The 26,338-nt window shown below is 46.9% G+C and overlaps 1 protein-coding gene across 2 annotated transcripts in view; it reads left to right on the top strand.

The window, feature by feature from the left end:
- The window catches only part of DENND2D (DENN domain containing 2D), a 964,922-nt gene that overhangs the window by 648,035 nt on the left and 290,549 nt on the right, over positions 1-26,338 (top strand). For both annotated transcript variants that reach the window (XM_069633670.1, XM_069633672.1), the window contains exon 8: positions 15,421-15,598. In XM_069633670.1, the coding sequence (XP_069489771.1) occupies positions 15,421-15,598 (178 nt within the window). The remainder of the gene's footprint in view (positions 1-15,420; positions 15,599-26,338) is intronic.

Genomic DNA, 26,338 nt, shown 5'->3' with positions numbered 1-26,338 from the left:
ATTAGTGAAGCATGGAAAATTGAACAATTGTCTATTCAAAGTACATTTGCCGAAAAACGGTTCAGGATAGCTGGCGATGGACCGTGTGACAGCCCCGGATTTTCAGCAAAGTACTGCACATACCACTTTCGGGACATGGAAAGTAAAAAAATTGTGAGTTCGGTGGTCGTGCAGGTGTCCGAATGTAAATACTCAGTGGCCATGGACAAACTTGGTTTTCAGAAATCACTTGAAAATCTACAATCGAGGGGAATGCAAATCGGCCTCATAGCCACGGATAGACACATTTCAATAGCCAAGACAATGAGAGAGCAGTTTCCAAATATTCGCCATCAATTTGATGTATGGCACGTTGCCAAATGCATCAATACAAACATCTCAGCTGCAGGGGGAAAAAAAAGGTTCCGAAAGTATTTCACAGTGGTCGCAGTCTTTCAGCAACCATCTTTGGTGGAGCTCCAAAACTTGTGATGGGTCTGTGGAAACTCTACTAAAAAAATGACGGTCACTGATGCACCACTGTTCCAACGTTCAATCTTGGACAGAAAACCAACATTTCCACCAATGTGAACATGGCCCTTTGTCGCCGTAGCAGGAACAGAAGAAGTGGTTTATTCCATCTTCGCCTCCACACAAAGCCCTTGAGAAGATTGTGTTTGATAAAACTCTATCAAGAGCTCTGAAGGGACTCACAGCATTCTGTCACACAGGAGATTTGGAGGTGTTCCACAATATGTACCTAAAGTACAGGCCAAAGAGATTGCATTTCGGCATTCAAGGGATGAAATATAGGACATTACTAGCGGTATTAGCGCAATACGAGAATGTAGGCCATGAACAATCGAGGACTGTGGGAAACCTTAGGATGCTTCGCTACTCTATGGCCTTTACAAAAACAAGCAAAAAATGGGTGGTCAAGCCAGTATATGAGGAAATGGAATTTGATTTTGTGAAAGATATTATTAATGTTTTGGAGATGCATAATCATGGAATTGCGTGCGATTTTGTTCCGAGTGCGCATACATTGCCACAAAACATTGCCAACGTGCCCTGTCCACCTAAAGCAGAGCATAGGAACAGTTCAAATCCAGATACAAATGATTACCATCTGTTTTTTTTTTTAACAGCAATGTTTTTATGAAGTGTCCAAATAAAGCATCCAATTTGTCTGTTATAATGTATCCTCTTTGTTAATTTTTTTTTTCAACTAGTGCAGTTTTTACAATTGCCTTACAATGTAACGCTGTGCTTTCACAGTTCAATGTTTCGTCGAGATACTGTGGGACCTTCACTGATCGTGGGAGGGTCAGATGGATAATAGTGTGAAAGAAACTTTGCGGTTCAGAAGAGGCATTACCATACAGGTGCCCAAATAGCTGAATAACTGCTCGTCCCACAAAAGGAATGAGACCCAGGCTACATAAGGGAAGAAGGCTGTGACATAAGCAGAGGTGGCGCTATTGCTAGACACACTTTGACTCCTTTTTGTGAACCCTCGACTCCAATTTTAGAGTAGGGTGCATTCTGTCATTGCCAAGTTTCCCTTACCCCTCAGCAGAGCCACAATCATCGAGCAAGGACAGACCCCATATTTTTCCTCCTGTGCCGGTGCATCACAATTCCAGTTCTCATGAATGCGGTGAGCCAAGATGTTGCAAACTAAGAATGTATCTTCATTCTGAGTAACGGTCACCAGCTTTGAATTTTTGCTTGCGAGCTGAGGAAGCCCACGCATCCCACACACAGTATAAGGGTCAATAGTTTTTTGACCTTGAGAGAAAGGGGCCATTACGAAAAGAATTGAATCAAAGGAGAGCTGTAATAATGTAAGATATGATAAGGTTCTCCATTCCAAAACTGGACCAAGGAACATGTAAGTTCAGTTTATGAAAAATCGTTGATGCGAACAGAGTCTGAGTTACGGCAAGAGAATGGAAATGCCGAATATAATGTAAGTTTGACTTTTGACGATTTTATACCCGAACGAGCATCAACTTATTAGCTGACCGTTATTGCTGGGTTACATTGTATGGCATATTGCAATAAACGCAAGTACAACCTTTGTGTATACATGGGCAGTCCAGCATCGAGATGCATGTAGACCACCACTCGGTTCCCCCAGGTTCAATGCTAATATTTCATTAAAATGCCATCTATGTGCACCTCAAATTGTAGCATCAGTTTCCCTATACCGTTTAGAGCTGCACATACTCCATAGCACTATCCTCGGAAGCAAATTGTGTAGTACTTTCCACGTTGGTTTCTCTCTGTTCACATTGTTTTACGTCTGTGCTAATCGTTAGTTTTAACTCGATGCCGAATTAATAAGTAAAATGATAAATGGTAATAAAGATAGGCTACTGAGACACATTTCTATTATGTTTTCCAAACAGGTACATCCTGCCATTCTGCGATTGTCATCGATTCCAGTCCAGATACCAACTGATTGTTTCTTCAACCGGCAGCTGCAGATACATGTCAATAACTGGATATATTTGACTCTTTTTTGGGACGAACGCCAAGAGCCGATATGCCCTTACGCGGTACCAGCCATTAGGAGCAACATAACATTCTACGTTGGTCTAGTCCCCAGTTGATGCACAAGCCCTGCAATTCAGTGTGCGACCAAAGCGCTTATTTTACCCAAAACGAACACCTTGTGTACCCAAAAGGAACACTGTGTGACTCACAAACATTTTTGGATCGAGAGCAAAGAAAAAAAATTCCAATTTGATTGAATATGGCAATAGCCGGATGTTCTCGGAGCGTTTATTGTGAAATAAAAGTACTTTTCAAATTGTACAGTCTTGCTGTTTCCTTTTAAAGTGCAGTTTTATATTCTGAATTGTGACGCGCTGTGTTGTGAGACGGTGTGTTGATTTCCAGATTCTGTGTCACATAGGTGATGATTGGGCGCGTTTGGCTACGCTGCCCATTAACGTCAAGGAGAAAGGCAGAGAATATCACTAGGTTTGGTGATGTCGGGCTCAGGGGATATGATTTAGTGCCACAAGGGCAGTCCTGCTTGGGCGATGAGGCAACGGATCAGATTATCACAAGATGGCCGCGCCCTGCTGCCCGATTTTGCATGTGTACAAAAGAGGAAAACTACGGTAAGATGCATTGGAAATGTTTGTGCGATTAATCAAAGTATGCTTAAAAACACATGCCCGAACCCTCAGGACAATAATATTTCTGAGCGCACTATTCTTTTAATAGTGCAATTCACAAAGAAGGGCTGGGTATTTACAATGCTTGGTTCAGGTGATCATCTATGGCCTGGAGAGTTTAGTAGATCTTGACCTGAAATGGCTCCAGCTTGTCGAAGGCATATTTTGGAGGAAACTGCTAGAATTGCCTAACTGCGTCCTCATGGCCATACTAAGACTAGAACTTGGCATTCTGTCACTTAAATCTTCTGTACATCCAAATGCTGAGCGAGCCTACAAATCCTCTTCTTCAGACCCTAGGTAATGCGGAACCGATTCTCACAATAAAGTCTAGTTTCAGCAAGAATATGGCCACTCTATTCAACGACATAGGATGGACCCCGAATTGGGACGATGATTTCTCTGATCTTGGGTTCCAATTTGAAAAACACCTAGACCTATGGGATTGGAACGAGAACGTTATGCATCTGAGCTCACAAAAAAGTTATGCTTTTTTGTCTGATGTGCTGTACACCTTTAAGAAGGCGCAACTGTATTCAGACATATGTCCCTCAAATCATTTGATGAGGTTTATCCTTTTATTGCGTATTAATCGCCTGCCAGTGCTGAGTGTGCTGGGCTCTTCATCGCACCTATTGGAACAGGAACGCTACTGATGTATTTGCCTCAATAAAGCAAATGGTGAGACAGCTAAGCATGTTCTGACTGAATGTCCCGGTTTGGGTACTGTGTACATGATCCATTTGAGCAAATGTATACATCATTTAGACACTATTAAGGATTCCCTTTACTGGAAGCGATTAACACCTATATTAGGGGGCTCCATATGGTCTTGTTCAGAATCTGGAAGGTGGTGGCCAAGATCTTAACCTCGACACATGATAAAGAGGCCCATGAATCAACTAGTGGTATTGTCCCGGTATGAAGGGGGCACCTCTTGGATTCGGCATAATGCAATCGCAAATTCACTATTAAACCATTTCATCCAGTCCAATATAAACTGAAATAGGCCTTAACTGCACTTTATCTTTATCTCTACCCCCCATGTTTCTCCTAACCTGGTCATCATTCTCTGTCCACTAGGGCCCTATCTTATCTTAACCTATTGTAATGTATATTATCTTAAATGTTGAATTATGTTTATACTTCAAGAGTCTTAAACAGTCCTCATGAAGTTGAACAATTGTTTGGATATAGTGGTTTTATGAGTATAATTTGATGATCTAATGCATTTTATGATATTTGTGTTATTTATTGTATATGTGTAAGGTTTTATGCTAAAACCATATCACATTAAATAAATATGTAACAGACCACAGGTTTATTCCAGACACGTTGGCGCCCACCCAAAGCTCCCCACCCTCGTTTTAGATGTGTTGTTTTGCCCCTCCCGGCATCTCACAGCGGAAATCACATGACCTATGGTGGAGGCAACTGGTCCCTGCTTTCTGATCAATTGGGGGGTCCAACAGTTTTATGGTTGGTGGTCTGGGAATGACTGGTATCTTGGAATGCTGGTTGACTTGGGATAGGGGCATCTGGGTGGTAATACTTAGAGCTGGGATGGGGAAGGTCAGAGGCTTGTGCCCTCCTTCTCGTGGGATTTCTTTTCACAGAGAGCTCTCAACCCCCTCATGGTCTTGTAGGGCGCATCCCTTCTGGGATACGAATGCTGGCAACATGAGGGGGGGGGATGGGGTGTGTGTGTGTGTGTGTGTGTGTGTGTGTGTGTGTGTGTGTCGATTTCAATATGTCTGCTATTATCTAAGATGGCATTTGACTCCCAATTTACTCTGAAGCCAAAGCATGCACTATGGCCCCTGCCGACACCCACGTCCCCCCTGTACCCTCCCCAAGCCCCTGCTGCACACTTCCAGGTCTCTGCCTCATCTGAAAGTGCTTGGGGGTCTGGGACAATCGTCCCTCCTTCCCAACAGGGTTTAGTGGGGGACAGTGACAAGGAAGAGAGAGGTGGAGTTAGTGGGTAATTGGGATGAGGAAGCATTAGGTAGAGTAAGTGGGGAACTGCAATGAGGAAATGTGAAGCAGTTAGTGGGTACTACAATGAGGAAGAGTGAGGTGGGGTACTACGACGAGCAAAAGAGAGGTGGAGTTAGTGGGGAACTGCAATGAGGAAGAGTGAGGTGGAGTTAGTGGAGGACTGTGACGAGGAAGAGTGAGGTGGAGTTAGTGGGGTACTGTGATGAGGAAGAGTCAGGTGAAGTTAGTGGGGATCTGTGATGAAGAAGAGTGAGGTTGAGTTAATCCACGCCTGAAGAAGCGTGAGGTGGATTTAGTGAGGGACTGTGATGAATTATGGTGGTGGAGGACTGTGGCAAGATGTGTGAACTGGGGTAGTTGGGGACTCTGACGAGGAAGAGTGAGGTGAGGTAGTGAGATACTGTGACAAGGAGACTGAGGTGGAGTTTGTGGGGTAACTTGACAAGGAAAAGTTAGTGGGGGACTTCACAAGGAAGAATGAGGTGGACTTAGTCGGGAACTGTGACAAAAAAGTGAGATGGAGTTAGTGGGGGGACAGGGACAATGGTAAGTGAGGTGGAGTTAGTGGGGTATTGCGACAAAGAAGAGTGAGGTGCAGTTAGCGACTATTATGAAGATGAGTGAGGTGGAGTTAATGGGGGACTGACAAAGAGTGAGGTGGGGTATTTTGGGACTGACGAAGAGAGAGATAGAGTTAGTGGGGACTGACTAAGAAGAGTGATGTGGAGTTAGTGATTGACTGTGACGAGGAAGATTGACATGGAGTATTTCTGGACTGTGACGAAGAAGAGTGAGGTGCAGTTAGTGGAGGACTGTGACGAGGAAATGTTATTCACTTAAATGAAACTTTATGCTTTGCTGCTCGAATAGTGAATTAAAGAGTGAAGCATGATACGAGCCTCTGGGTCTTAACATAGAATTATGTTTTAAATAGTGCTCAATTTTACATAGACAATGGCACCAAAATGCATTCAGTTTTGGGTTTAATTGAGTTGTCATTACAAAGTACATTTGGCTTTAAAATATCGACACCTGTGTCCCGATTCTCAAATTGCATTCCTGGAACTCCCTGCCCATTACGTTCCCAGATTTACTCTGGTCAATCTATCTTGACAGGTTCGGTTGGATTGGGGCTTAATTTACCTTATGAGATGTGACTTCTAATTTATGGAGAGTAAGCTGCAGACTCAGTCAGGTGGCTATTTGGAAATCAATCTCCAAACACAGGCTGGTCATACTCTCAATGGACTGGTCTCTAGAACGCTAGACGTCAGTCCTTGAAGCTCTTGTTCTGCAATCTCAAATTTGATCCAATTATTTTATGTTCATCTCCCCATATTCAATAATCTTATCCCCTTATGTCCTTTGTGTATGCAATTATATATCTCTCTGACTACACCTCAGTGTCATAGGTGTGTTTTCCCAGCCCCATAATTCAGGAGGGTGGAGATCAAAACTAATGCTTTTGAATAAAAGCAAATATCCAATTAAAAATATGCAAGATTAATACAAGTAATATTTTCTGATTCTCTGAATCGGTGCGCACATTTACAGATTTGAATGATTTTACTACGTTAATATTTGACACAGTTTCACATGTTGGCCATATTTCACCTATTCAAAGCGCAGCGCTGTATATTTAATTTACATATTCTGGTACATGTAACTTCTACCTATAAATTGTAAATATTTTGTGTTCATCCAAGCTTGCATTGTGATGCAGCGATCAATTTAGTGATTAAACCTTTAATGTGAGATTCCCCCCATGTTAATATTACTCAAGTTATCTAATGTGGCGTTGCTGCCTTTTTCTTACAGGTGTCAGTGGCGGTGCGTTGCCTACATACTCCTTTTTAATAATATCAATGTGTGTTGGTGCACATGCCCTGCACTATCCATATAGTTCAGTAACCTCTCTGTGACTTCTTGGGCTAGTGCAGTTTTTATGAGATGCCTGAAGCTTGATGAATGGTGACAGCCCCTTTTGAAGATCTGTTTATTAGCTTGGCCATCTGCCAAGGCTCAGGTTGGCCTCCACAACCAGTTGACAGTGTGATGGCCCTTTATGTAGAATTATTTTTATTTTTTATTGTAAATTCCTAAGCGGCTGGAGAGATTAAAATCTGTAAAAGGTTTCAATTTCCTCATTTAAACCCCAACCTTCAATCACCAGACACAGACAGGTCCCTTTGAATTTCAAATGCAAGAACTTCAAGTGAAATATATGAAGGATAGAATGAGTTGGAACATTTTATAGGTTTCCCTTTAAGGCTCTAGATTGCATTATCTTAAGGAAAAGTAAACGTCTGCAAATTCAGTTATTTAGATTATATGCCATTTTCTATGGCACAACGTGTCATTTAGATTTTCTGGCCTTATTGTTGCAATACGCTTTGTGATTTAGACAATTCTGTGTAACGCATCGTGAAGGTGGCCCTTAAATATCAGTCACATTTAAATTGCATACACCTGTGTATAGGCGCATTATAAATGCCATATCATATAATAATATACACATCAGCATCAATAAGGCCACAGATGAAGAAATGTTTTGGTACTGTGATGTACTGAATTTCAAATCAATACAGTTCTCTGGATGTTCTTCAGCTCTGACAAGCCAGTCTTTAAATGTTTTAATAAATATACAACACCTTGAAAATATTATTGCAAACATGTGCACATCTTATTTCATCTTGCATGCTTCCAGTTATCCTTTTGTCATAACTGTGAGCAAGAGGTATAGAGTTCCAACAAATGACATCATTGGTGACTTGTGGCTCTCTTGCTCTTTCAGGAGGGCCTTTTCAATTCACTTTATTTTAGGCCATTAGTTTTGATGTAAAGTTTCCACACCTTGATAATTCTGATTTCATAAAGTCTGAAGATGGTAAGAGGACTGAGAGGGAGAACCTATCAGTGACATGCCTTACCTTTTCACGATGCTGACGATCAGAGTGAGTAAGGCACATCACTCCCAGGAACCACTCTGACAGGAATGTAGGTAAAACCCTCCAAGAAGAGGGGCCTTCAGGTGAGGGAGGAAACACTGTTTGAAAAAAAAAAACTGCCAGAGGCAAAAAGAGTAGGCTCCGTGGGTGCAGATGGAAACTGAAGCTAAACCTCCCAAAGGAGAAGGTCGATCGGTATTAACACCAGGAAAGGATGGAGGAATCCACAAAGGTAGGAGAAGGAAGAAAAAGAGAAGGATTACTCATGGGAGGAACCAGGAGCAAGCTAAGGAAGCAGTGTACTGAGTCACAAACTTCCTAAAGATGGCTCTGCCAACAAATGAGACACTTTGGTCGCTTATAGGCCTGCGGTGCAAGGTAACCTTTTAGTGTTGCCTGTTGGGGGAGCACTCAGCTTGAAAGAAGAGTAACTGACATTTCAAAAAATATATAGTTGTGGCATACACACTGAAATCATCAGAGGGTCTTTTTTATTTCAAATTATGGCGATGACATTACTCCTACATCTCGTCTCCTTTCTTCCATACTTTTGGGACATTCTGTCCTGTGGGACAGGACCAGAGCACTTTTGTAAAAAAAGGCATGAAATTGAAAATGTGTGCTCTTTTTACGTGGGATACCGCAAGCGGCCGTAAACCTGCCCTCCTTTACGCCGCCCCGTGCATCGCCCTTCAGTCCTTTTTGCCGCGCGGTTGGGGCTGGATGCACCGGGAAGACCTTTTTTCCTTCCCGTTGTCCTTCTCTCCTGCTCCGGTTCTGCGGTTGCGTAGTCCTCCGTCTATGCCGGATCGTTTCGGATTTTCTACTGGTTCCTCTTGCGAACGTCGCTTTGCTAGGGCGGATGCCCATTCTCTCTCCTTGGAGTGTCTGGGACCGGATCACTGTTGGGACTCTTGTTTCTTCTGTGACTCCCTTTCTGTCCGGGCACTTCAGCGCCGTCTTTGTCGTGGGAGGAGATCTTCGAGAAGGTTCCTCCATCGCATTTCCAACTCTTCATCGACGGAAAGAAGAGACGCCCGGTAAGTTCCTTACTTTTCAGGGCACCCTGGCCGGGGGACTCCTTCCCGGGGTCCTCCAGATCCGGGAGAGGCTTCAAAAGCTCTGCTACCAGGGTTTTCCCTGGGGTGCCTTGCAGGCCTAATAGGCGTACCGGGGGTTTTGTCAGAGGATTTCCGCAAGGGGCCTGCCTATACTGTAACTCCTCTGTTACCAGCATTGCTGAGGTTCCTCCTTCGGAGGCTAATTCAAGGGACAGGATGTCCAGTAAACATCCAAGGCCCATAGTGCCAGCTCTGCCAAGGATCCTTGTGTCAAGGCTAAAATTTCAGTCAAGTCCCCTGACCAGTTTGTGGAGTCAACTGCCTCATCTACACATGTGATGCAGTTCTCCTCAGATGTTCACAAAATGGCGGCCCTTCCCGCGTGGTCTACGGCGGCCATTTCAGATTCTTCTCTCACACCCACGCTATCGACGGCGTGTGCTGGGAATCTTCTTTTCGGTGGACAACCTTTTCCACGCGACAGTGTGAATCCGTTCCGCCCTTCCTCTGACTGCCGTCCTTGGATGCCACTACCGCATATGGTCTGGTTTTTTTTTTCGGGATGTTTCAGAGACTTATGCACTCTGACCCCTTGAGGTAGTACTATAAGAGCCTTTCTTGTAGTTCTGTCACCAGGGTTTCCCCTGAGGTGCCCCAAGGGCCTAACAGGCACACCGGAGATTCCTCTGAGGGTTCTGACTGACCTGCCAGTAGCGGACATTGTTCAGAGGTTCACCAGCACAGTGCTAAAGTTAAGCCCAGTTCGACTGGGTGCCGGTATACCGGGGTTCACCCTGAGGTCTCTGTTTCTGGAGCTTTCCCCGCTGTAACCAGGTTGAAACCTGAGGTTCCTCTTGTGGAGGCTAAAGTCTGTACCGAGTCCCAACTCGAGGCCCCTCTTAAGGGCGCTTTACGTACTAGGTTGAAACCTGAGGTTCCTCTTTTGGAGGCTAAAGTCTATATCGACAGATCTGAGAGGCCTTCTCTGAAGGTCTTGTCGGTGAGGTATTGTCCTTAACCGTCCCACGCTCAGAGTTGTGGTGGTACTGGTTCTGTCGAGGGGGAAAAGAGGGAAGTCACGGACCGCATTGCCTCTGGTACCGGGTTGTCCGAGTTTCCTCCGTTGGAGGCTAATTTTGAGACTGGTTTGAAGATGTTGACTAAGCATCCGAGACCACCCAGTACCGGCTCTGCCGAGGTTCCTTGTAAGGCTAAAGTGTTACCACCTCAGCTACGCATGTGACGCAGTTCTCTTCAGGTGGCGACAAAATGCCGGCCCAACCTGCGTGGCCTATGGCGGCCATTTTGGATACCTCCCTTACACCTACGTTCGCAACGTCTGGTGCTGGAAGCATTCCTTTCGGCAATAGTAACCCATTCCGCCCTTCTTTGACTGGCGTGCGTGTGCTCCGCTGGCTCATACTGTCTCGCTTCCTCCTGCTTATGCTCCTCTGATCTATGTGGACCCGGCCGGGGCTGGACCCTCCTGGCAACCGTCCTCCTAAGCCCTCGGCTGCGGATTAGTTTTTTGGGAAGTTTCAGATGCTCATGCACTCTGACCCTATGAGGACATATTTCAAGCATCTTTTCACTCCTGTTGCACCCCGTCGGCTCTGATTCGGTTTTTCTTTTAAAACCTGAGGTGGTAGGCGTAGAGGAACAGTCTTCTGTGTCCGCCTTGTTGGCTTGAGCCTTAAGCAGATGAGGACGGCGATGAGCAGCCCCGCTCGGTGAGAGTACTCCATGACCGGGAGGGGCTTGTGTAGCTCTGTTACCAGGGATTCCCCTGAGGTGACTCAAGGGCCTAATAGGCTCACCAGAGTGTTCTCTGAGGGTCCCTCAGAGGACCTGCGAAAACCGGACGTGGTTCTGAGGTTCACCATTTGGGTGCTAAGGTTCGGCTCAGTTTGTCTTTGGCTCTGGATACCGGGGTTCACCCTGAGGTCTCAATTTCTGGTGTTTTCCACACTGATACCCGGGTACGCCCTGAAGTTTCCGTTTCTGGTGCTTGTCAAACCGAGCCATGGCTCGAGGCCCTCTTGAGGGAGCTATATGTACCTCCCCGACTCTCTACAACCTATTCACACTCCCACTTTTCCACGACTTAGAAGAATTCGGCATAACTTTCACCAACTATCCCGACTACACTCAAATCCTTCTCCCACTAACTGGTGACTATGAGCAAGACCTGAAAACCCTACAAAATACTTATGCCATCATCCAGGCATGGATGGCAGCCAATGGCCTCTGTCTCAACGGAGACAAGACAGAGATCCTACTAGTAGGCCCTAAAGAAACCCTCAACAAGCTAGACAAGAAATACAGTACTTTCCTCATCGAGAACTCAGTAATCTCTGTATCCCCAGCTGTAAAAACTCTGGGGGTATACCTAGACTCCACCCTGTCCATGGACAGACATGTCAGCTACATCTCCTCCTCAGCAGCCCTTACAACCAAGATAATCAATGCAGTAAAGCCCCACCTGTCCACCACAAACCGCCTCAACATCGCCAGAGCGACTATAGGCGCGAAACTAGACTACTGCAACGTCCTCCTGCTAGGTACCTCGGCCAAAAACATTAACAGACTCCAGATTGCACAAAACAATGCCCTGAGAGCAGCCCTCAATATACCAAAGAGAGAACACATCTCCCTAGCAAGACAAAATGCCCATTGGCTCCCAGTTAAAGAGCGCATTCAATTCAAGACTCTCACAATCACACATAGATGCATAGCCCAAACCGCCCCTAGCTACCTCAATGAACGGATACAACAAGTCCAATCACTCAGACCCAAAAGGGACCTATATGCCAACCAACTTACAATCCCTAACTTCACCAGAGTCAAAGCTGGCGGCTCGAGCTTCGAAGTCCTAGCGCCAAAAGCTTGGAACTCCCTTCCGCCCAAGCTAAGAGCAGAAACATCCCACACAGCCTTCAGAAAAGCCTTGAAAACCACTCTATTTAAGTGAAACCCAGTTTCCAATTGTATCGCAGGCAATATTGTCTGTAAATTACTACTGTATCATGGCTATGGTTCCTATGTAACCCTGGAACCACAGCCATTCCTGTAACCGATTCAACATGCCAAGTAAACCTTCTTGTAACAGCGCCACGATGCCCCAGGGCAGCTGCTGCGCTTTAAAAATGCAAATAAATAAATAAATAATTATGTCCCGGGTTAAAACCCAAGGTTCCTCTAAATACGGTACCAATGGAATCGAGGGATCCTCTAAGGGTTGGTAGGATACATTCCTCAACCGTCCTACGCTTGGGGTGTGGTGGTACCGATTCTGTCGAGGGGGTAAAGAAGGTTATCAGCAGCAGGCCTTCCAGTACCGGCTCTGCCGAGGTTCCTCCACTGGAGGCTAATTCCGAGTCAGTTCCTAGGATGTCCACTAAACATCCTATATCTACCAGCACCGGCTCGGCCGTGGATCCTTGTTTCAAGGCTATGTGACAGTTGCCTCATTTCTCCTATGACGCAGTTCTCTTCAGGTGTTGACTAAATGGCGGCCAAGGCTCCTTGGTCCACGGCAGCCATTTTGGATTCCTCCCTTACACCAACTTTCATGTCGACGGGTGCTGGGAGCTTTTCCTTTGGGGAACAGGGACCCGTTTGTTGGTCCTGGTGGCAGCTTCAGCTAAGACCCCTTGAACACAGAAGTTAGGGTCTCAGACTCGGTCCATCTCTGGGATCAGGGCGTTTCAGGGTCGCTGTGCGCACCATTTTAGAACTCCTGTTGGTAGCCCCACCTTAAGCGGCAGCGGCAAGGTGGTTGGTTGTTCTCTCAGCCATCAACCTCCTCTACAGGGACAGATAATCTCCCTGCCGACAAATCACCAAATTATATTTTTTTGTCAGTCACACTACACTTCGGTGGGAGGACGAATCTCGTCTCATCTGGAGGCGTGGCAAACCATCACCGAAGACTGGTGGGGTTTGTTCATCGTTTAGGCGGGTTTTCGCTTCCTCCTACCCCACCCTTCAAACCTCTCTTCCGACAGACTGTTCCCCTCATGGAGCTAGTACTGCTGTCCTTTCACAGTGCTCAACCAGTCTGCCCTGCGCACTATCTTCGATCTTTCAGAGAGAAATTCAAGTTGATTGCGGCGTTTCCAAATAAAGTCCTCTTTGGAAGGGTGATTGACTCAGTGTGGTGGTCTTCCAAGATGCGTAAATGCACATTCTGACTTGAAGCCCGCAAATAAAATATCTGCGGTTCTCTGGAGCCTGCATATGAAATATCTGCGGTTCTCCGTGGGAGCATAACACTTCAGATTCGGGTACTCTTTTGGTCTCGGCTCAGCAAGACGCACCGGAAACTACTCTGAGGGGCCCTGCAGCGGTCTCTCAATGCCAGATCTTCTTCCAAGGTTGCCCATTTTGGGCTGAGGCTGACCCCAGTTCTGCTATGGCTTTGGATACCAGGGTTTGCCCTGAGGCTTCTCCATCTGGAGCTAACTGTACCGAGTCTTGGCTCGAGGCCCCTCTCGAGGTGGCTATAAGACCAGGGTTAAACCTGAGGTTCCCCTGCTTGGGGCTAAATTGGTCACCAACAGAATTGAGAGTCCCTTGTCGAGGGTCCTTGCTGTAAGGTATATCCCTAAGCCTTTCCGCCTGCGTGGCCATGGTGATACCAGTTCTGTTGAGGGGGCGGAGGAATGTGGCACGTACCAAGGACCTTCAAGTACCGGCTCTGCTGAGGATCCTCCAATAGAGGCTAATTCTGGGGAAGCCCCTGACGTGTCAAGTAAACACCCTAGATCTGCCAGTACCGGCTCTGCCGAGGTTCCTTGTTCAAGGCTAGGATGACGTGCAAGGTCTCTGACTCTCCTGGGGAGACTATTGCTTCACTTGCTCCTGTGACGCCCAACCTCTGCGGGACACAGCTGCCTTTTTTAATACCTCCCTTAAAGTGAGGTTTTACATCAACAAGCAGGGCGACACAGACTCTCCTCTCCTTGTGGATCTTGTCATGCAAATTTGGGTTGGGCCATCCAGTATATTGTTTGGCTCCAGGCTCCGCACATCCCGGGTCACCTCAATGTGACCGCAGATTAATTCAGGCACCAGTCTGCATCGGTTACGAGTGTGAGATGAACAGAAATATCATCTCCAACTTTTCCAGCAATGGGGCACGCCAGAGGTGGTCCTCTTTGCAGCTTGTGGGTCAACATGAAAGCTTATTCTTTCCCCTCATTGCCTCCTACCTATTGGTCGCTCTGTAAACACATCGAACCGTTGCCAAAGCAGCTGTGTGGGCTTTCCCAACAGCTTTTGTGAAATATTACTGCTTAGACCTGAGCTCCAGGGCTGATGCTCAGTTCGGGCAAGCTGTTCTCAAAACCTCTTTCAGTAAAGGAGTTCCATCCACCCGTTATTCTGTAAGGAGTGCTTGGTAATCTCCCAAAAGTATGGAGGAAAGGGGAGGGGACGGGACGTAGCAGTATAACAAAGTTACTCACCGTAGTGACTACCTTACTCCTAGTCCATAGTCCCCTTTCCTCCATACGCACGCCCGACGTCCCCTCTAATAAGTACCCTCTATTATTGCTTAAATGGTTTCAGACCTGGCAATAGAAAATGACTGAAGGGAGATGCGCGGGGCGGAGCTAAGGAGGGCGGGGTTACGGCCGCGTGCGGTACCCTCCGTAAAAAGAGAAGGACAAATGTTCAATTTGATGCTTTTTTACAAAAGTGCTCCGGTCCCGTCCCACAGGATGGAATGTCCCAAAAGTATTGAGGAAAGGGGACTATGGACTAGGAGTAAGGTAGTCACTAAGGTGAGTAACTTTGTTAGTCTCACCCAGTGAGGTGTACATTTCTGAGCTCTTGGTAGAAACTGTGGGTAGTATGCTTGATTCCTGGCCGGCCTGACACATCCTTTCAAATGTTCCAGGTCGAAAAATTGTGGACCTACTGCATTATGTAGTAGTTAGCAACATCACTTAAAAATAGCAATAGCTGGGATATCAAGTGCTACACACAAAGAAGTTCTTATTAGTCTGTGAATTTTCACTCAATAAGTATTATGCATAAAGAATTCTTGTATGTAATACAAAACATGCAGACATGACATTTTAAACATTGGACAGTACTTAAGAAATTAAGATTATGTTGTTTGCTTCGAAAACCAGTTTTGTTTTACACATTTTTGTGCGCTTAATTCATATTCCTTAAAGAACTGCTGTGATTAAGAGAAACTAAGTGTCGTATTTTTCTTTTTTATTTCTGCAGTATCCTCTCCCAGTGCACCCATGCAGTTGCGGCTCTCCTGTACCCATTTAAATGGGAGCACACCTTTATTCCAGTTCTACCTAAAATCTTGATAGACACGGTCTGTTGCCCAACACCGTTTATGGTTGGTGTTCAAACACAATGGAAGGAGCAGGTTTTGGGAATGCCTATGGAAGAGGTATGGATATGTTTCACTACAAAGTGAATATATTGGTTTTGCCAAAAAAGTTCATTCAGAATTTTGCCTTGTAGCCTTTATATATTTTAGAGCCTGATGCATCTTATTTACAACTGAAATGCCTTCATGAATACAAGTCTAGGATCAAGAAGTGACTTGATGAGAAGATGGTGAGATACAGGGAGGGAGTGAAAACCTCCACTGCTTGCCGCCTCATCCTTGTACCTCTCACTCTACTACCGATCTGCTAACTCTGCCAGAACCTAATTTATCTCCCTGTCACTCTAATTTCTCTTTGGACCTCATCCTCTCTTCTTGCCTCTTTTGCCCTGTTCTTGTCTTAGCTCCTTAACGGTGGCTTTCTCGTCACCTGCTCCTCATTACCACATCAGATGGCACCCATCGTCTCTTCCACTTCAGAGTTATTTATTGTTATGGTGAGTTAAAGCACTAAACAAGCAATCACAATAGCAAAAGTTCACCCTTTTATTCTGCTGCCTTTTTTCTTTTCTCTTAAAACCAGGATATGGGAACATTTAAAAAAATTTAGTGGCAAAGATTTTTTTGCAAAGTGCAAATCTATTTTGGATAGGATTATATATTTCCAAGCACATATTCTTAACTTTATATTCATGTATCAAATCCTGACAGATGGTACATACCTTTTTTGGTCCATATCATGGCATCCATTAGCGTACCCCCAGCCGCTGTGGTAATCTTTTGAGCAGTTCCAAAAGAATGTCAAAATATGGTTTCTTTTGTGTTTTTCATATGATTTCAACTAAACCATCTGATTAAATGTGTGCACTGATATAAACGCTTTTCTTAAATTGATGACATTTGAACTATCCAACACCTGTGAAGTTGAATCATAGCTGATCTACAAGGCTATAATAATTGTAATAGTTGGTTGCCCAATGGCACTTTTTGGTTTTTATTTTACACATGTTGCATTTCATTCAAGAAATAGAAAATCTATAAGACAATACTTTTCTGTAAATTCTCAGAATTGTTTTAGAATTCTACAATACATGTATTGTACCTCTGACTTTGGGGCACTAATCTCCTCCTTTGGGCTCTCATACCAACTCTTTGCGGGCGACACCCAAATCATCTTCTCTTTTTCTAAACTGTCCTCTGATCTCGCTATCAAAATGTCAAACTATCTCTCTGATGCTAAATATTGTATGGCTTTGCTCTCTCTGATGGTAAACTCTACCAAAACAGAGGTGCTATTCTTCACTGCGAAAATACTCTCTCTCTGATCCCTTCACCTGCCTAGCCCGTTCCCACTTGGCACTCTCACCTAGTCTTCTTCAGCTAGAAACCTCAGCATAATCAATGACCATTCTCACACCTTCCCTACTTTCACCTCCAGAACTGCAATGGCAGCTCGCCTCAGCCTCCTAAATATTAGGAAAAACAGACACCTCCTTCTTTTTAACACATCCAAGCAACTCTTAACAAGTCTTGTCTTCTCTAAACTGTACTATTCTGCCAGCAGCCTCTTTGTTTTCCCCATCTGTGCTTTCTGTATTCTCAACAAGATCATTAACTCCTCTACCAGGTCTCTCTTCGAACTCCCCCACTTCACACCTACTTCCTCGTACCGTCACCCGGCTCGATGGCTGATGATCCAAAACTCGGCCAGATTCAAATTTCATCTCCTGGTTCACAAATCTATCCATGGTGAGGCACCACCGGAGTTATCCTCTTTCAAACTCCACAAGCCTTCTCGCCTACCCTTGTGTCACCTTACCCTCCCTGTGCTTCCTCTCGCTTCCACTCTTTCTCTGTTCTTGCTCCACTTGCATGGAATTCTCTTCCCCCGAGTCCACACTGATTTGTTCTAAACTAAAAACATAACTCTTCACCTCAGAGTTAACCTAAATTTACCTCTCATCTGCCTTCTATCTTACAGTTTTCCCTCACCTCTAACCTGCCTCTGTCCCTCACTTTCTCTGCCCCCACTCTAGCACTTCATCCATCATGGTCACATCCCTAACTCAGCTGGCCGTACCACCTACCAGCACTTAAAAATGTCTAATGTTGGTTGTCCTTAATGGTATGTGCACCATTGTATTGTCCTCAGTGACTGTTCCATTTACTCCCCTTCCAACCTGTTCAGAATGTCACTCGAACTTACCCATTGTAAAAAGCTGACTGTTACCCTTCAAATCAGATTTCTTATCTATTGTAGATTCTTTTGTGAGCAAAGGAGTATTGTTTCTCTCTGTATGTAAATAAATAAAATAATGTGAGCATTTGGAACACACCTGACCACTAGACATCCATTGGCTTTCAGAATCCACAAGAGTGGATGCCTCGAGCAGTGCTCCACCCACATGATTTCTGTGTGTTGGTTGTGTGGTGGGTCTTAAACGGAGTCGGACTGGGCTGGGCATCAACTCGGGCACTAAGAAAAAGTGTCCCACAGTCACAAATGGTACCATTCACATCCACTGCAGTGTCACTGATAAACTATCCATTGGAAGTAATGGTGCACAGGAGTATTCAGAATCCAGCGGAAGACAGGATGAGGACGGAGCCGGAGCATGGTGCATGGTGCTCCTGTACATTAATTCCTTTGTGCATTGTCCTGGCCCCTACCACCATCCATCCTATATGCAGCCAGGACTGGAGCATTGAATGACAGGTGTGCCTTTATGCTAAACATTTATTTCTTTTTTTCTCCTTTTACTTTCTGCACCTATACTTAATTACTTAGCATTTAAATGCAGTATCTCTGATGGTATGTGGTTCTGCTTCTTGGACCAACATTAGCTGTGTCTGGAGTCTTTGGCCAGACCGCTGAGGTCTCTGTATCTTGCGGTGTACTTTCAACAGGTCCCTGAATGTCTGGCTTCTTTACTGCAATTATAATTTTTCACTGGCTTCTGCCTTAGGATTTCATTCCATTTTGTGTAGAAAAAATGGGCGCGTAACACATTCATGCTTTTTTCAAAGGCTTTCGACCCTTATGATTTTTTCCATAATGTTCATTATGACAGAGGTACTACTGGGCCTGTTTCCTGAGAAACCCCTGAACAACCATATGAAGTGGCTGGCGTTGAGGTACCCAACAAGTTTCTAAATACAGGTGTAATGGCCAAAGTGTTGCTATGCAATTGGGGTCCACACACACACAGCATGATCATATTGCCTAGAGGAGCCTGTAAAAAAATAAAATCTATATTCCTCAGCTCTTCAAAGGAACTTTACCCCCGCCCCCCTTTTACAACACAAACACGTTCTCCCGGACAGCCTGCTGACAGAAAACGGACTAACCCCTTAGCCGTCTACCTGATGTGTCCCAATACAATGGTTAGGCAAGGTCAGGCAACTACTGATCATCACACACACTCGACTTCCATTACACTTCTCCACACAGATAAAAGGCGGAGCACGAGAGCACATGCTGAGTGAGACAAAGCACAAGAGAAAACAGCAGTTCCAAGATGGCAGTTTAATGAGAGGAGAAAGACGGCAAAACAGAAGGAGGTCGCAAGGAGGGAAGTTCTCTTGACCCTTACAACAAGTAACCATTTCTTTCACGAAACCTTGAGAACAGAAAGCTTAAGACCAGGAAACCGGGCTGAAGAATCCTGTGTTGTATGTCGGAGATACCCGGGGCCCTCCCGCATCAGTAATCAAGGCAGGGAGAATCACAAGCCTCTGTGGTGCCGCCCTTGGCTCCAAGTTCAAAGCAGCAAATCATCACAGCCAGTGAGTTGGGGAGACCGATACAAGACCAGTCTGTGCTGAAGCCAAGGTTGGACGCAGCAACATTGTATTGTGAGCGCTGGAACGAACATTGTTAAAACACGTGTGATAAGAAATGCAAATTAAGTTTTTTATTTTTAAATTTGTTTATTGACGAAACTGTCACAGCTTCACTATACATTTGGAATTTAGTCATTCAATAGTTCGACAATTCGTTTTCTGGTATTGTGTACAGAATTCAAATTGCAACCAATATGCATAACCATAAACTTTGCCAACATGTGACTGGGGCTTGTAGTTGCAAAGCAGATATTTTAGATTGGCGCGGGTCAGTGCGGCGGTTCCTGTATGGTCTGTTCAATTGTCCGTAGCAGCCATGTCTATGCACGTTTACTGAACCAGCCCACTCAATCTTTAATGTTAAGAGGATAGTTAATGCAAGTAGATGAAATTCAAGGTGGTTTGTCATCAGATGGGTAAAAAACAGTTTTAGTAAGAGTTTTCATGCCTCAAATGTGACGGCATTGCGCCCATCAGATACCTGTATCACCCGAAGCCAGACCCAAGTTTGAGCCTCACACTAGATCCTGAGCTCCCTGAACCATATGCCAAACTGCCACCCCCCCTTAGTATTCCATGATATCGCTAAGCGCCTTTTAGCAAGTATGCACACAAGGTCCATAAATTTAGTGATATGTTTGTATTTAAGTGATCTGGTGTATATACCCAGTAAGCATTCAAGTGGGTTCCATTGATACCTACTGACACCAGCAGCCACACAGGTCTGTTCAATTCGGAGCCAAAAGCTGCTTACATTCACATATGATGCCCACATCATATGCATGAGATCTGCACCATCCTGATTGCATCAGGGACAGTTTTATGGCTCAATCTACCTTAAATTTGGATACTCTGCTAGGGGTCATATATGTGAGATGTAATACATTAATTAGGACAAATGCGAATCTGGCATTGCAAGACACATTTTTAACAAATCTCAACGCGAGTTCCCTTTTGCTTGTCAGCAATTTCCAAACTAAGATCTGTCTCCCAGAACGCTTTCAACTTGATAAGTCTAGTGCTAGTTCCGTCAACCAGGCGCTTATAGAACCTGGACACAGGCCTCCAGCCACCCTCAAGTGCATATACTAGGTCTAAAAAGGTGTCTTCCTGTGGTTCAGCTGCCCATTCGGTCCAATTACGTTTAGCGACCCTCGCCACCTTCATATACCTTAAGAATTGGCCCTTGGGGAGTCCCTCTTGTTGCGTAAGATTGTCCAGTTTTCTGAATAGCCCATTTTCATACATGTCTCCCCAATAAGTTATGCCCACCCCATCCTAGCATCTAGCAGCCTTCAATTCTTCAGGGCCCCCACGTGTGTCTGCAAGTATCAGAACATTGGGTGAGTATGGATGTTGCAACTGGAGTACCTTCAGAGTTCTAGCCCAAATCTGTCTGCCCAATCATAGGATCAGCAGCAGGGGGGGGCCAGCTCGGGTGTGTTTCGCTCACCTGGACCCCACAGGGGTGTCGATCGGACCCGGACAGCTGCGGTCTCCTTCAACGTGATGCGTAGTGCAGAGATGACTGTCTGGACTGGGCCGCCTAGTCTTGTCTGCTGGACCCGAAGAAGTATTTTCCTGCAAGTGGAGACAGGGATTAACCACCTGTGGGTTTTAGTGATGGCCTCCCAACTGTTCTCGCTCTCCCCCACTAATCACCTCCGATATCCCCTTAGTAACCTCACCTTATGTTCGTAAAAGATGAACTCTCCATCCTGCGTGTTTTGCAGGGGCGCGTACATACCGGTTACTTCACTGGTTTGAAGGCATTGGGAGAGTTCCGGTAATTATTGACTCTGAAGTCCCTGGCGGGATTGGTAAGTATCAAGTTGAAAGAGTTGAATGTGCCCGATGTTCACTCTTGTCCCCTTCCTTCCTTAAGTTGCAACTGAGTTCGTGAGAAGAAGGTCTCGTAGCTGCTGCTGGCGTTCAGGTAAGAGTCTGTGTTACCCAACGCTGTCCGGTAACTATTTTATTTGTTGATTCCCTTGGCTCACCTTGTTTTTTCTTGTGTCCCCTAGGTGCCGGATTACGGCGAAGAAATGATGGAGACAGTGCCGGATCGAAAGATGCTGTGAGAACTGGTGAGTATGGCACCGTGCTGGAGCTGGCGAAGCGACGCGTGCAGGACTGATGTACTTTCCAAGTCCGGAGATGAAATGGTTCCGGAATTAGGTGAGGAATTTGAAATAAGTTTGTTTTCTAACCTTGTCCTTTTCTTCTTCTTTATTCTAGGAGCTCCGGATTTGAAGCGGACGTGGCAGAAGACTGGATGCTGGCTGCAGGCACGCGGGCGTGGCAGAAGACTGGATGCTGGCTGCAGGCATGGTGAGCGTCACGCTGCTGGATGCAGAATAACACGAAGCATGTGCTGCTGTTCGGGTGTGGTTTAAATAGCCTCCAAAGTAGTTCCAGGTAAGAAGTTCCCTAGAGCCACGCCCGCGTAAAAAATAGTCCCTGTAACAAAATAGTCCCATCCAGGCCTCATGTAGGCTTGGACTCTTTTGCAGCATGGTCTGCATCAGGTAAGTAAAGTCTATGAGCCTGGCGCCCATGGCGCCAGGACTGATTTCTATGATGAGCCTGGCGCCTAAGGCGCCAGGACTGAACCCAGACAGCCCCTAGCCGGGGCTGCTGAGGTTTAAACAAATGTCTGGATGCCTGCTCCCGGAGCTGAGGGCCTTGGTCCTGATGCCCGGGGGTAGGCATCATGACAGCATGCCATAAAACCTCTTTAAAACATGCCGTTCTCACTAGAGCATGGAGTGGGTCGTGTTCAGACGTGAACGCGTCTGATAGCCATTTCACAACAAAACTTATCTGGGCCGTCGTGTAATAAAGTTCGAACCTTGGAAGATGTGCTCCACCCTCCCCATATGGTAGAGATAGAACTTTGAGTGACAGTCTGTGTCTTTTCACACCCCACAGGAAGTCTCGAAGCATGACCCCAAGTTCTTGAAAGAAAGCGATGTTGATGTAAAAGTGGACATTGGTAAAACGGTACAGGAATCTAGGGAGAAAAATCATTTTGGTGATCGTAATCCTGCCCATGAGAGAAAGGGGCCGTCGCGCCCAGAATGTTATTGACTTCTTCACACCCTCGCCCAGACTGCCCGTTTTAAGCGTGTGCATTGCTTTTGGTGAATGTGCTATACGTATGCCCAGATATTTAAAGGAATGTGGCTCGCATTTTAGCCCCCACTCCGGTAAGAGCGATGCACTCCCAGTACTCAGTCCTGCCAGGGGGAAAAGGTAAGACTTCTGTTTATTAAAGGAAATTCCAGAGAGCCTGGCAAAGTCATCTAGTACTTCCAGTATCATCTGAAAATTGTGTTGTGGTTCGCATAGGTAAAACAAGACATCGTCCGCATACAACGATATTAGGTGTTAGGACCCACCAATTTTGATACCCGCCTCTAAGTATTCCTTCCTTAAATATACCACCAAGGGTTCTAACGCCAAGATGTAAAGCATGGGCGACAGTGGGCATTGATGTCTTGTTTCTCTTTGTATGTTCCATTGTCCAGATATTTGCCTGCCCGATCTCACTCTTGCCGTTGGGGAAGTGTAAAAGAGTGTCACCAACTGAATGAATGCCTTTCCAAACCCAACGTTCTGCAGTGCCTCCACAATCCACTCCCAGTATACTGAATCAAAAGCTTTGACCGCGTCTAACAATGCCACCACGTAGTGTTCCGTGCGAGTGTTAGTTTGGTCAATAATATTTTGTAGTCTGCATAGATTTAGTGTGACATTGCGGCCAGGTGCAAACCGGTTTTGGTCAGTGTGAATTAACGAAGACATGCATGTGCGGAGACGGGCAGCCAATACTGTGGTCAATATTTTAATGTCATAGTTTAGCATGGCTAGGGGACAATAAGAATCGCACAGTTCGGCTGGTTTTCCAGATTTAAGTATGGGCACCACCAGCGTTTCCCGCATACTGGGTGGAAGTATACCTTTGTCAAAGGCTTCTTCATACACCTTAAGTAGTGCCGGGTGGCATGGTATATTTTGTAAAATTCTGCCGGGAGTCCATCGCTTTCCCAGAGTTTCACCGGCTGAGAGGAAAGCAATAGCTTCCCCAGCTCTTCTACAGATAGGGGAGAATCTAATTTTATCTGTTCACTAGTGAGATTTGGGAATTTAATCTGTGCGAAAACCTCAGCCATGTCCCCAGTGGGTATGCAGTGGTCATGTCTATACATATTGGCATAATATGGTGCAAAGATGTCATTGATTGCCCCTTGGGCACGCGAGGGGGCCCCACACTCGTTGTGTAGGAACGTGGTCAAGGTGTTAGGTTGCTCCCTTCTACACAACCACACCAGTAGTTTCCCAGCTTTGGCCCCTTCAGTATGTGCCCGTGCTGTGTGGGTAGCATAACTTCTCCAGTGTCTCCCATGCCAGTTGGCAATGAGATCTCATCTCCTTGAGCTCCCCCTCAGCCATCCGGGGGTTCGGGCCCTGAGTTTCAAGAGTAGCTATTTTCCTTTGCAGTGCTTCTAGGTCGCCCTTAAACTTCCTGCGCACGCCCCATGCACCAGCCATAACTTCGAGGGGATTGGGTCCTCTGACGTATTCCATATCTATGACAGGTAATGTCCACAGCTGTGCTGCTTCGGAAAATCTTTGGCGTCTGCGTCCTGCGTCGATGCGCCGTTCCCGAGGACCTCCTCTGACGGCCGACGTCACCCGATGTGATAAGTAGGACGCACGACGCCCATAGCCTCAGTTCCGTTTTTTCCGCAAACGTGTTCGCTTTGTGAAACTCGGTACGCCTCGACTCGTTGGAGTTTGCGGTTTTCAATTCTCGGTTCGTTGAACCTGTTCGGTTTGTTGTGAAGTCCTGTTCGTGGCGATGTCTTCTTCGTCTTCAACCCCGCGTCCGGGCTTCAAGAAATGCGGGGACTGTGGGTCTAAGATGTCGGTCACGGACCTGCACGATGCCTGGCTCTGGTGCCTCGGGGAGGCCCACGATACGGACGACTGTGTCGACTGCCAGTCGCTCACGGCAAAGGCCTTGCGGGAACGCAAGAAGAAGCTGTCGGTAGGCCGGGTGTCTAAGCCCCGGAAGTTGAGGTCTGCGGGGCTTTCGACGGATGACTCGAGGGGCGACTCTCCGCGTCATCGTCGGAAGTCCAGTGGGTCTCCTTCCAGGAGTCGGTCTCGCCACTCCTCCGCCTCTTCGAGGCATTCCCGGAAGCGCCGGCATAGGTCGCCTTCCCCGTCCTCTTCCGAGGACTCCGCCCGTCGGCGGGTCGCTTATCCCTTCCCTCCATGCAAGTGACACCGGAGGAATGGGCTTCCTTCGGGAAGCAGATGCTAGCAATTCTTGAATCGCAGGGCACCGGTCCGTCCGCGCCTCCGAGTGGGGTCGGTCGGCACCGGTCGAGAGACACCGCTCGTACGCCTTCGGGCTCGGGTGGTCGGCACTGCTCGCGGGAGAGGTCCCGCTCGGACAAGGGTAGCCGTTCTCGCCATGCCCGTTCCAGGTACCGGTCCTCGACGCGCTCGAGACCACGTGATCCTGTGCCGTCTTCGAAGAAGACGTTGACGTCTGTGGTGCCGAGGTCGTCGATGATTTCTCTCGAGGCTCCGCCTCCGAGGGGGTCGTCGACGCCGTCGGCGCATACGTCGTCGAGAGACACGCTCGGAGCTCCGGCTTCGAGGCCTGTGTCGACGCCGCCGATGCTGGCGGCGCTGCAGCTGACGTCAACGCTGATTCGCTCGATGTCGACACCTTTTCTGTTGACGCCGACTCGTTCGGTGACCTCGACGCCTTTCGAGGCGGTGGTGTCAGAGGGGCCCCGTGGCACGGGGTTTGCCCCTAGAAAGGCTCTGGCTAAGGTCAGGCACTGCTTTGGTCCCCAGAGGTCTTCCTCTCCCCGCCTGGAGTACATTTCAGAGGGTGATGAAGGCTCTGATGGCGGCTTGGTTCCGGTTACGGTTCCCGATGAACTTATCTCGGGCCATAGCCAGTTTGATAACCTGCGGAAGTCGCTGCATGATGCCAGTGGACTGGACACCTCTCCGGAGGTGGAGTTTTGTAGGCCGGAGCCTGGCACTCATGCTGATTCTTCATATCGGCGCCTTATGTCTCCGGTCACCGAATACTTGGGTTGGTCAGCTCCCCCAGCGGAGTTCGTTCAGGATGATCTCACATACATCCTTGATCTCGGTCCCCCCACTGACACGGTTTTGCCTTTTCATATGGCTCTGCAGAGAAGGGTGGCGGCGGCTTGGACTGCTCGGGGGAGTCTCCCGGCAGTGGGCAAGTCTTTGTCGCGAAAATACCGTCCAGCCAGTAGCGACCCCTGCTACTTGTCTAGGCAGCCCCCCCCCCCCAGAGAGTTTGGTGGTGCAGGCGGCTATGGCCCCGGCAAAGCAGGCGTTGTATCCTACCATCCCTCCGGATAGGTGCGACAAACGTTTTGACGGCTGGGCGAAGAAAGTGTTTTCTTCGGGGGGTATGGCGCTTCAGGCGGCCAACTACATATGTGCCTTGTCTCGTTTCACACACACTCTGTGGAACTGTGTTGCATTAGCGGCTGAACATATTCCCGAAGGGGACGTACGGGATGGTTTCCTTGCTATGGTTCATGATGGCAAGGATGCCATGTGTGAGGCCGTTCAGTCGGGTTTGGACTTGGCGGATTGTGTCAGCCGGTCCATGGTGGCGAGCACCGTAATGCGCAGGTTTGCGTGGTTGCGGAAGTCTGGGTTCGCTCCTGATGTGCAGTCCCGGCTCCTCAACATGCCCTTTGACGGTGAACACCTTTTTGGCAGCAAGGCTGACGAGAACCTTGAGAGGTTGCAGACCTCCAAAGCTGCAGCAAAGTCATTGGGCGCTGCAGTTCGTCAACCTCTGCCTTTTCGTCCTAGGGGACAGCAATGGAGGGGAGGTTCCTTTCGCTATTACTTGTCCTTCAGTAAAGCGAGGGGAGCTAGCAG

Source organism: Ambystoma mexicanum, chromosome 13, assembly GCF_040938575.1.
Source record: "Ambystoma mexicanum isolate Mex_15411 chromosome 13, UKY_AmexF1_1, whole genome shotgun sequence".
Taxonomy (NCBI): Eukaryota; Metazoa; Chordata; class Amphibia; order Caudata; family Ambystomatidae; genus Ambystoma; species Ambystoma mexicanum.
This window is presented reverse-complemented; position numbering and strand designations above follow the sequence as displayed.